Genomic DNA, 11,834 nt, shown 5'->3' with positions numbered 1-11,834 from the left:
GCTCTTAGAATTATCAAATATATTAGTTGGATTTGGATGCAACGAAGATGATTTTTCATTTCTCTAATATTTTTTCTCTTATTTTACTGTACAAATAACATAAAATATTTGCGGGTGCACATGATCGTACACCGAGTCTCTTCTCTTTGCATCCGCCAAGGTTGTCTTGTATCTTTTCTTGTATATAAGCAGCCATAATACATATACATACGCATGTTTCGTTTACCTTTCACTCATATGGATTAGAGAATTTTTTTTATGTTACTTTTATTGATAGCTATTATGGAATATGTATATATACATGATCATTTTATCTAGCGACTTTCGAGATTTTTCATGCAAAAGAATCGGATAGTTTTTGAAGAGAAGAGGTAAATGAAGTTTTAGGGTTTGATATGGGTTTACTAATTGGGTCAATTTACTATCCAATACTTACGTTGGGACTGCTTCTTTTTCCTATTTGGGGTTAGAATTTGATACGGGTTTACTAAGGATTGTACATGTAATATGTCATCATTTGCTTCATTTACATATGCAATCAAAGTTTCAAAAAAGAAAAAGAAAAAAGAAAAAAGAGGTAAATGAAGTTTTAGGGTTTATATTTGTAATAGAGTTTTGGGGTTCATACTAATTTCTAGTGCTCAATTTGAAAATGCATTTAGTAGAAAAATTTCTCATTAAGAAGTCAAGCCGGCGAAATTAAATTTAAATTTACACAAATTATTGATTAAATACTAGTTGAAATTTGAAAACGACTAGTTAATTAAAAAATGATTACAAATGTTCTAGGGTTCCGCTTGATGTACTTGATATGTCGGTAAGGCATGCAAGGACGACCAAAAGAATCTTTTTCTTCAAATATATATATATATATATATTTGGTAAACTTCTTCAATATTTTTTGTTCTTTCGTACTTTCTTCATTAATCGAACATACCCATATATATCATATATTCGTTTATGGCAGCGTTCATTATCCATATATACATAATATACTAATACAGAATACATAAATATGCATGCCATCATCCGTTAACAATACAACATAATTAAACAGCCTATTAGACTGGTATTCCAAAACAGATGTCTAGATGATCCATTATACATCTATATTGCATTTGCGGCTATGCTTGCCTTTGCAAAATCGGAGTTGAAACTGGACATCGAATTGTTCCATCGAATTGTTCTTTATTCTTTTGTCATCATCCATCGAATTGTTCTATATACCTTTGTATGGTAGGATTTAAACACTTGTAAACTAAAATTTAAGCTAAAAAAAAAGCGCTAAACTTTTGTTAAAAAAACGAAGCGCTAATTAAATGATTCAGTTAAGTACGTATTTCAAAAAAAAAAGATTCACTTAAGCTTATATTTGGTTAGAGCTCCGACTTTTTTTTTTATTTTCGGCTCTAAAATAAAGTTTAGAGTAACCGTACAAGAAAACTTGCTTTTAGCCACAACTTAGCCACAAAACTTTTGTGGACAGTATAAAACAGCTACAAAATCTCCGCAAAATTAGCCACTACTTACAAAATCTAAAATTTGTGGTCATTTGTTGTTTTTTTGTTGCTCCATAGCAGCAAAATAACTTTTGTGGCTATTCGAAGAAACACAGCCACAATTAACTACAAAAATAAATTGTGGATATACATTTCCACAAAAATCCCCCACAAGATTCATGGCTTCCGTATCCACAACTTTACTCGCGGATAATTGTTGTTATATAGCTACAAAATGTACTTTGTGGCTATCTCGAGGATAAAAAGTCACAATACGCTTCAGAATAAATTGTGGACATATATTATCCGTAAATATCCACAGAATTTTTCGTTAACATTTTAACCACAGACTTAAATTGTAGCTATCCGTAGAAATATAATTTTTAAAATTGCATGTGGTCACAAATGTGGTTGTGGTTATAATATTTAAAAGATTATAATGTTAAGAAAACATATCAGCATGTTCAAATCTGGTTCCATAATTAATTACATTAACTATCTACGCTTGTACTAGGATTTGTACGATACATTAAATATGTTATACATTTTTTACTTTTTTTAGGTTGCAGGGAGAACATATCTTTATATTACCAAAAAAAAAGATAAGAATTTTTTTTTAAAAAAATGAAGATACAAAGTAAAACAATTTCACATATCACTAGGCATTTCAATTCTCAGTTTGCTTCATGGTTTTGGTTCTTCGGTTCTAAAGGTTTAGGATCTATTAAAATATTGAGTTTGGTTTTGTTTTGTTTATTTCATTTTTTTTTGTTTGGTTTGGGTAACCAAGTTGAAATCCGTCTTATTTCCAAAGTAATTTAAGATTCTATCCGGTTTTGATTCTTTTGTTAATTTGGGTTAAAAGTAAAAAAGAACAATTTTTTGAGATTAATATCAGATATTTTGGGGTTGCAGATAAAAACTCGAATAATTCAGATAATTTTAATTATTTTGGATCAAAATTATATTAGTCATTTAACTTTTTGGTTATTTAACTTATAAATAATTTTAAGTTATTTTTATTTTTAAAATAAATATAATTAGTATATATATATATAGATATATTATATTATAGAAATTTGGGTACTTATTTGGCTCTCGGTTTGGTTCGAATTCAGTTTTTTTTTTTGGTTCAATAGATATATATGGTCCACTAATATAACTGTTGGGATTCAAACTCGAACCGAACTTATTTTCCGATTTAGTTTAATTTGGTTCTTTGGTTCCAGATAAATGTGTGAAAGACTAGTTGCATCAATTATAAAAAAGCTCGGAAAATAATTATTTTAAATATTTAAGAAGTAGCCATAGACTAGCATCATAACTACAAAAGATATTAACTAGATTTTGGGACCGAAAAATAAATGATTCATCGCAACACTATTAAAGAGTAAACACAAAAAATGAGTAATGAAGAATCATATATTATTGACAAAAAAAGAAGAATCATATATTAACAAGTCACATGTTGTACATTAAATATAAGTCATATAATCAATCTCTCATAAGGTTGTAAGATGCATATTTATTGGTTCAGACAAATAGTTGATGGGGCAAAGAATATACTCTTTAACCACAAATATAGCTATCTAAAGAATATCTATATTTGATGGAGCAAAGAATATATTTTCTTTAGCCTCAAATATAACTACGTAAAGAATATGTATATTTGATGGGGAAAAGAATATATCTCTATAATATTATTTGAGAAGTCAGTTTTCTACGTGTCATGCTCACGTTAATCTTTACAACGATTATTTACAGAGATACCCTTAATGAATTAAAATATTGAATTAATATATTATTATTAATTTTTTTGTTTAGTTTTCTTTTTAGTTTTTTCCAAAACATATATAAAAAGAAAAAAATTATAAAGTTTAAAAACGAATTTAAAAACGAAAATATATGTATATAAAATATGATTTCATTAAAAAGGAAAGTTCCCAAAATAGTAATATTACGTTTAAAACATATTTTTACCGAACAAAAATATACTTATAACCGAGAAATAAAACTAATTTGATTTGAATTAATTAGAATAAAAAATAATTTTACTTGAGTTTGAATTTGACAGAATTTATTTAACTCGACTAATCCAATTTATATCCTAAATCAAAGATCTAACCACAATTAAAATATATAATTTATAATAATAATATATTTATTTTTATACATATTTATTGTAGGATGACTCAAAATATATTAATAAATAAAAATAAAATATTAACTAATTGTTACAATATAATTAAATATATATATGTATGAGTCTTCAGAATATTATCATTATATTCATTTATGTAATTTTCAATAAAAACTTCATTTATTTTTTACTTAATTTTAAGAAAAATATATATTATGTTATACATCATCTTACTAAAATATATTTACATATCTGGAAAAACAACCAATCTAAATGCAAATAAGAATTTAATCAAAATTTACTATATTTAGAATAAAATATTATAGTCCAGTTCGGAGAAATAGATGCAATCCAACATACCTAGGTGATAAACAAATCGATTGTTTACCCAGAAACAACCAAACCGACTAAATAAAACATATCCAAAATCATATGTCTAGTTAAAATAATATAATATTATCAAAACAAATTATACAAATAAATTATAAATTTAGTTAAAGCTAAAAGTAAATATCAATTAATTATAATATATTATCTTTATAAATATTTATATCCGTGCATGATCACGGGAGAATCACCTTGTATATATATACATTAGATGGAGCAAAGAATATATTCTCTTTAGCCATAAATAATTGATGGGGCAAGGAATATTTGTATTTGAAGCCTAAGATGATTATAAATTGTAAACAAGCTCGACATCGTTTCATAACACAAGAAACAAACTTTCTAAAAAATGGGAGATTTCTTTCAATCAAGAGAATGGATGTATAAAAGATTAAAACGTTCTGATCATAGTTTATGCGAGAAGTTTATTGAGGGTGTAAACACTTTTATTTCTTTTGCTTGTAATCAAGCATTTTTTCTTGAGTGTGGGAAGTTGTTTTGTCCTTGTAAAAAATGCAAGAATCAAAAATATCGCGATGTTGATACAGTGACGAAACATCTTATGTTGAAAGGATTTACAGAAAATTATTACTTGTGGACGCATCACGGAGAAAATTGGCAATACAATGATGGTGAAGCCTGTTCATACGGCAATTTCAAAACCTGTTCATACGGCAATTTCAGGTATTCAATATTTGAAATAATTAATTTTTTTTTTTTGCCAAAAAGATATAATACTCTTGCTGAATATTTTTAATTAATATTCTTATTTGTTCAATTTGTGTAGATATCGCACTCTTCTTTCGAGATATATCTGCCAAAATCTTGAAGATTGAAGATGTTGCTAGACTGAAAGAAAATATTGCAATTATGCTTTGCAATCTTGAAAAAATATTTCCACCGGCATTCTTTGATGTGATAGAACATCTACCTGTCCATCTCCCAGATGAAGCTTTACTAGGTGGTCCGGTCCAATATAGGTGGATGTATCCGTTTGAACGATACATGTATCATCTGAAAAAAAAGGTTAAAAACAAAGCCAGGATCGGAGGATCAATAGTGGCTCAGTGTGTGAATGAAGAAATTTCTTACGTGACAAATAATTATATTGCACCTTCAACAGTTCAAGTCCCTGAAAAAGATGTCAACGAAATCAGATTCACTTACAAATATCTTGATGTTCCAATAATGTTCCAGCAAGAAGGAAAAATCAGTGGAAAATCAAGTAGTGCATGGTTAAATGATGAAGATTATAATATTCTTCAGACATTTTTATTGCTCAACTGTGAAGTATTTGAACCATATGAGAGGTATGTTATGTTATTTATAATTAATAATGACGTAGATGGTTATGAATATATAATGGATATCTAGAAAACCAATAATATATATGCAGGATGTTTGAAGATTATATGATGGATAACCACCCAAACATAACTTCTAAAGATATGACAAGAGCAAAAGATGAAAAATTTGCAATGTGGTGTAAAGATTACGTAAGTGCGAAAGTTATATACATGTTATAACATATTATATACATGTTTTTATCTCAGCTATTAAATAAGAAATATATGCAGATTAACAATGCTAGCAAATCATTTGAATTTCCATTGTGGATGTTGGAATTTGTACAAGGTCCAAAGCACCAAATCACGTCATGGCCTATGTATTATTCGAGAGGATATCATTACCACACACAAAGCCATGGACAAAATAAAAAGACAATGAATTTTGGTGTTTGTGTTCCTGGAACTACTGAGACCGAGTATTTTGGACTTATCGAAGAAATATTCATGATAGAGTATCATGGTGCCGTTGGGTTAAAAGCCATGATTTTTAAATATCATTGGTTCAACATCGATCAAGGAATACGAAGACAAGACATCCATCTGGCATTGTTGATGTTTGCCCACAAATGCATTATGACAAGTACGATCCTTTTATATTACCAGAACAATGTGATCAAGTATGTTATGTTCCTTATCCTCGTCTACGATCAAGAAGAGAAGAATGGTGGACAACAATAAAAGTTATGCCGAGAGGATTTTTTGAAACTAAAGAAGTTTCTGATACGCCCAAAACAGGAAGGATGGCTTTGGCCGGGTGTTTGATATGAACCGAGAAGGCGATGGCACTTCTGGAACTGGAATGGAATGAATGGATCGTCAAGAGATGCGGAATGACTCTTGATATACCACGATCTAAGGCTAACCACCTAAGAAACGATGAAGGTGTGTTGGCTAACCACCAAACGACACAAAAGATGATTGGGTGACCACCAAATCAACAAGCCGGTTCAAACCGATGAACTAGCTAAGAACTCTCTCTCTCACTCAGAGAAAAGAAGAATCGAAAATAAACAACCAAAATGAACTGATTTTATTCATCAAAGGGACTACATATTTATACTACTTGTAGTCAAAGAGAATTAAAGAGAATTGTGGGAAAACAAGGCATAGAAAATAGAAACATTGACTAGAATATTATTAATGAGTCAAAGACTCAGTCTTCCATGCAGATTAGTCAAAGATGACCATTCGGTTCACGTTCTGGTCAAGGAAACCCTTCGGCTACTGTCCAGGTTCATCCGAACCAGATGGATGCACGGGGTAAAGATAAGGACGCTTGCGGGACTGTCCGGATGGTCCGCCAGATAAGAATGTATGTCTGTCTTTGGTTTCTTCACGACCCAAGCTAAGTCTGGCTCGACCGTGGGTTTTAGAATGCCGAGTTGGTCGGGGAAGACGGGCTGTGGTTCGGTCGGTTAGGTCGTCTGGACGTGGTTCCAGCCGAAGCTCCAATCGAGACGTACGCGGGACGGCTCGGTCAGTTTGATCGGTACGGTCGGATGAACGAACCTCGGTCAAATTGTTCAGAACGTCCTGATCTCCATGCTGGTTGGCTCCAATGGACTGATCCACGAACCAGAGCACATCAGTTTCTCAAAATGTAATACAAAACAATATTGTTGATCATGTGATACCATCCACTAATATTGTGCGAGTCGAAGCACATGCAGTCCAAGATGATTCAATTTACGAACCGATGCCAATGATTAATCCAGAAGATGAATATTTATCTGAAAATGATTTTATCGATCAGTATGACGAATATTCTGATTCAGATTCGCATTCGGACTAATAATATTGTATGAATAAATGGTTAAAAAAATAATGTATGTGTTATAAAACAAATAAGAAGATAAATAATAATTTGTAATGTATTTAATATTGTATGAATAAATGGTTAAGAAAATAATGTATGTGTTCTAAAACAAATAAAAAAACAAATAATAATTTGTCATGTATTTAACTTAATTCCTTTGTTTTAATATTGTTTTTAATTTATCTTTGAATGCTAAACTTTATCAAAATTCCTATTTAATTATTAATAGTATTATTGTAAAATACTAACCACAAAATTCTTAAGTGGCGGGAGTAATTTCCCGGGTATATAACTCCCGTAGAAACAAATAGCGACAAGTAGATTGGTAACAATCTAAAAATTAGAAAGTCATCACGAAATTTTTCACTTCCCGGGTTGTTTTCCCGGCTAAACCAATATCAGCCACTTGATTTATTAATTGAAAAAAAGGAAGCTAATCTACTTGTTTGCTCCGCCTACAAATATTACGTATCTATCTTGTCCTCTTCTCACAGTCAATCTCTATCCTTTCTCACAGTCAATTTCAAAAAAAAAAAAAGAAGCTAACCCTCAGTATCCTTTCTCTCTTCCTTACGTTCCTCTGTTTAAGGTCAGAAATCTCTTATTTGTTTCCCTTTTAGATTCGTATATTGAAATCTGAGGGGTCAATCTTCTGGGTTTTTAATTTTCATGTTCTGTTTCGTTTTTGGGTTGGGGTCAATGTACAACCCATATTTGTAATGTTCAAGTATTTGTAATGTTTTTTTGTTCTTTTGCAGATGAATATCCTACGTGGTTCTTCTTCAGGGCCAGCTAAGAGGAGCCGTCAAACTTGTCTTCCTCCTGGATTGAACAGGCCTGCTACGTCCGCTTCTCTTCCTCCTGGAGCGACCAGGCCGGCTTCGTCTGCGTCTCGACATCCACTTCCAAGCTTAGCTGCTGTGATGAGTGCACCAGAGAGACGTAACATGCCTCTTCTCCATCCACAAAGGCCCAATGGAACTTTATGGTGAGTTCAGTGTTTCAGTTATTTGTTTGTCGTTTTAGTGTTTGAGTTATTTTTAAAGTTCTGTCTTTTGAGTTATTAGTTCAGACAGGAACTAAAGGATAAAGATGATTTGTTGACTTGATAACGTCTGTTTAAAACGACTGTATTTTTAATTATGTGTTTGAGTGTTTAATTTATTTGTTAAGTTTTGTATTTGAGCTATGGTTCAGACAGTGGTCTTGTACTAGGTCTAAGGGCTATTGTAATGCTTTGAGTTTACATTGGTCTTTGTCTCATCTAACAAAATGTTTTGGTGCTTTTTTTTCATAGGTTTGGGATAGACGATTGCATCCGGAAAGATGTAGTGTCAACATATCAGTCAAACTTTTGGGGACCATGGTGGACCTACAGAATGGTGCCAGATGAGAAGAAGGTCGCTTGGTGGACTAGTTTTCTGGTAGCTTCTCTAGATTTACTTTGTTTATTGGTTGATATAGTTGTATAAGCTCTCACCTTATTCTAATTAACTATGTTTTTGTTGTAGCAACAATACTATTGGGATCCTAAGCATCACAGTCAAGTTCGTTTTCAGTGGGAACAAATTCTGAAAAGCTCAATCAGAGACCTTGCAAGCAAGAGGAGGAGACCAGAAGAAAAAAAGAAGCCAGATTTTATTGGCCTAGCAGATTGGAACTTGATGCTAGAGACTTGGCAGGAGGAGCCACACCAAAAGAGGAGCAAAACGAATTCTGAGAATGCTTCCTCAAACCCAGATGGTTTAGGCACTCACCGTCATACTTCAGGATCAAAAAACCACAAGCGTTATGCTTATGACTTGGTTAGTCAATTTTTATATTCCATCAGCTTTATCTTCTGTAACTTACATAAATTTTTTAACACCATTTGCAGACTGTTAAGGCTGGTGGAGTAGCACCTCCAGTCACTGAAGTAGTGCGTATGACCCATACTCGCAAGGATGGCACTTTCATTGACAAAAGAGCAGAAGGTTTTGTGAAGGCTGCCGAGGCTCTTGCATTGGAGCGATCACAAGGTTCCTGTCTGACTGATGAAACCCCATCAGCACCCTCTACCCAGCAGCTCAACGCTGCTTACATTGAAGTAAGAATCTCCTAATCTAACTTACATAATCTATTTTAATAGCAGAATGAATTTAGTTTTGCATAATGAATTGATCGACACTGTTTTGTTTGTCTATATCCATGAGTCTTTTCAATTTTTTTTTCTTGTAGGTGGCAACCAATGGCAAAGGGCGAGTTTATGGGCTTGGTTCAATTCAGGATATTGATGATGAACCAAGTGAGACTGCACCAGCATCTTTATTTACACATGTGGCAGTTGATGGACGCTTGACCACCATGGAGGGTGTTGTAACTTGCTTGAAGGATGATGTTTCTGGCTTGAAGGAGGATGTAATTGGTATTAAGCGAGGCATTGAGGTTCTGATGAAGATGAATGGAGTGGACCCTGTTACCTTTGAACCTATTCAGCGTGAGAGCGATGCATCTGTTCGAACTCCCCAATCAAGCGGAGAACTTGACCAAAATTCTCCCGTACATTAACTCTGATCTTGGTGTCTTTTGTGTTTATACTAAGTTAAGCTCTAACATCACTAGATGTCTTTTGTAAAAACATCACTAGATGTCTTTTGTAACTTCTGAAGAACATCATTAGATGTCTTTTGTAAATTTTTTTTATAATTTTAATGGTATTTGAATGTTTAAATTAATTATTATGTTGTTTAATGCTTTAAATTTGATTTCAAATTATTAATCAGTACAGTTTAAAAAATAAATCAAAATAAATAATAAAGCCACAGAAAAGCACATATAAATTTGTGGCAATTTTTAAAATAAAACCACAGATTTCCACATAATAAGTTGTAGTTATACAAGCCACAAATACAAATAATTGTGGTTATTTTGTGTCTAAATTTCCACAAAACGTTTTGTTGTTATCAGTAGAAATAAAGCCACGATTTTAAGTGGCACGAGTTGTGGCTAATAAAACCACAAAAAAATTGTGGCTATTTGCGTATTACATCCACGATTAGTTTTGTGGCTGTTTGTAGAATATTCTCTACGGTTTAAAATGTGGCTTTTTGTAGCAAAAATTGCAACGAATCCGAGTTAGCGCTATTTGTGGCTATTGTCCACAAAAACCGTTTGTGGCTAAGTCGTAGAAGCACAGCAACAAATAACAACGCTTATTCGATTGCCACAAGCCCGTAGTCAACGAAATGTTTTTGTAGCGATTTGTGGCTAAGCGTTAAATAGCCACAAATATTAAGCGATAGCCACAACATTTTTCATGGCTAATTACAGAATTTCTTGTAGTAATGGTTAATGACATTCCATTTTTTATTCTTTAATATAATAAAAAGAGGTTTAATCTATAAATAGATTAATCTTTTTTTTTGTTCATCACTCTATTTTACATTCTAAAATAGAATAAATAGAACTTAATTCTGTTATAAAGTTACTCTATTTTGAATAAAAAAATAGAATAAACTATTGGAGATAACCTTAAGTTATTTTCCTAATTTTTAATGACAGATTCTACCCCCAACAATGTATATAATCTTTTCATGGATTTAATTTTGTGTCATTCTTACTAGTTGTTGCAGGAAATAAAGCTTAAACTTTTACTGAGGCTATATTGTGTAGGAAAATTTACCTTTAAAAAAAAGGAATATTTTGAGAAACTGTGAGTATATGTCATTTGTTCATGGGTTGTTCATTGTAAAAATCCAGTTTTTATTCTTAAGTTTTAATTATTCAATTAACTTATCTCTAATAATTAATTAAAACTTCTGATAAATTCTATCTAGAAAATCGTTAATGATGCTCTATAGCCATGAATATTGGATCAAGAGTCTGATCCCGAATGTTCAGGATGTCCATGACCAGCCTATAACACGTTCTTGAAATACATACTTGGAAAACACGAGATCGACTTATACAAGCTAAGACGTAGCTGCTGAGTCGGATAATCATCTTGAATAGTATATATTTAAGATGAATAATAACTTTCTCATTCTTAAGAAAAGAAAAAAGAAACTTTAAGTACCATGAGACCGTCAAAGAAAAAAGTATGCTATTAGGGATATATATCCCACATCGAAAATTCTAATGGACCTTAAGTAATAATCCCTCTGCTTTTAATATAAGTCGTTTTAGAATTGTGCACTTAGATTAAGAAATCATTAAATTTTTATATTTTCTAAACAAAAACATCATTAATTATTTACCTAACCACAAATCAACCAATAATAAAATAGAAAGTATATTATCATTGGTCATATAACATTAAGTGTTAATAAATTTTACATAGAAAACCGAAAACGTCATATAATTTGAAACATAAAAAATTCTCTAAAATGACTTATATTAAAAAAACAGAGGGAGTATATAAAGGTTTAGGGACAATCCACTAATCACCAGTTGATTTTAAGTTGGAAGCCCATAATAAACCTGAATCTAACATGGTATCAGAGCCCAGTTCCTAAATACCCAAATTCCTAATTAATATTAACCCTTCCGACCGGGTATAAAGGTCGTGATTAACCCCTCCGACCGAGTATAAAGGTCGTGTTAAACTCGATCGACCAAGTATAAATGTCCTAAAGTTTCGAGATTTTTGGCCGATAAGAGTCATT

At 31.7% G+C, this 11,834-nt stretch overlaps 2 protein-coding genes across 2 annotated transcripts; both read left to right on the top strand.

Moving 5' to 3' along the window:
- Positions 1-4,179: 4,179 nt before the first annotated feature.
- On the top strand, positions 4,180-7,060 carry LOC106421846. The gene is made up of 4 exons (XM_013862689.3): positions 4,180-4,710; positions 4,814-5,336; positions 5,423-5,522; positions 5,604-7,060. The coding sequence occupies exons 1-4, from the start codon at positions 4,653-4,655 to the stop codon at positions 6,051-6,053; spliced, it is 1,131 nt and encodes a 376-aa protein (XP_013718143.2). The 5' UTR covers positions 4,180-4,652; the 3' UTR covers positions 6,054-7,060.
- A 558-nt stretch (positions 7,061-7,618) lies between these two features.
- On the top strand, positions 7,619-10,332 carry LOC125580235. The gene is made up of 6 exons (XM_048744467.1): positions 7,619-7,780; positions 7,950-8,179; positions 8,489-8,615; positions 8,703-8,996; positions 9,068-9,277; positions 9,409-10,332. Exons 2-6 carry the CDS (start codon positions 7,950-7,952, stop codon positions 9,736-9,738), a joined length of 1,191 nt encoding a protein of 396 aa, XP_048600424.1. The 5' UTR covers positions 7,619-7,780; the 3' UTR covers positions 9,739-10,332.
- Positions 10,333-11,834: the final 1,502 nt, after the last annotated feature.

Source organism: Brassica napus, chromosome C1 (genome assembly GCF_020379485.1).
Source record: "Brassica napus cultivar Da-Ae chromosome C1, Da-Ae, whole genome shotgun sequence".
Classification (NCBI taxonomy): domain Eukaryota; kingdom Viridiplantae; phylum Streptophyta; class Magnoliopsida; order Brassicales; family Brassicaceae; genus Brassica; species Brassica napus.
The sequence above is the reverse complement of the archived record's forward strand: the minus strand, read 5'-3'. Positions and strand labels throughout refer to the sequence as shown.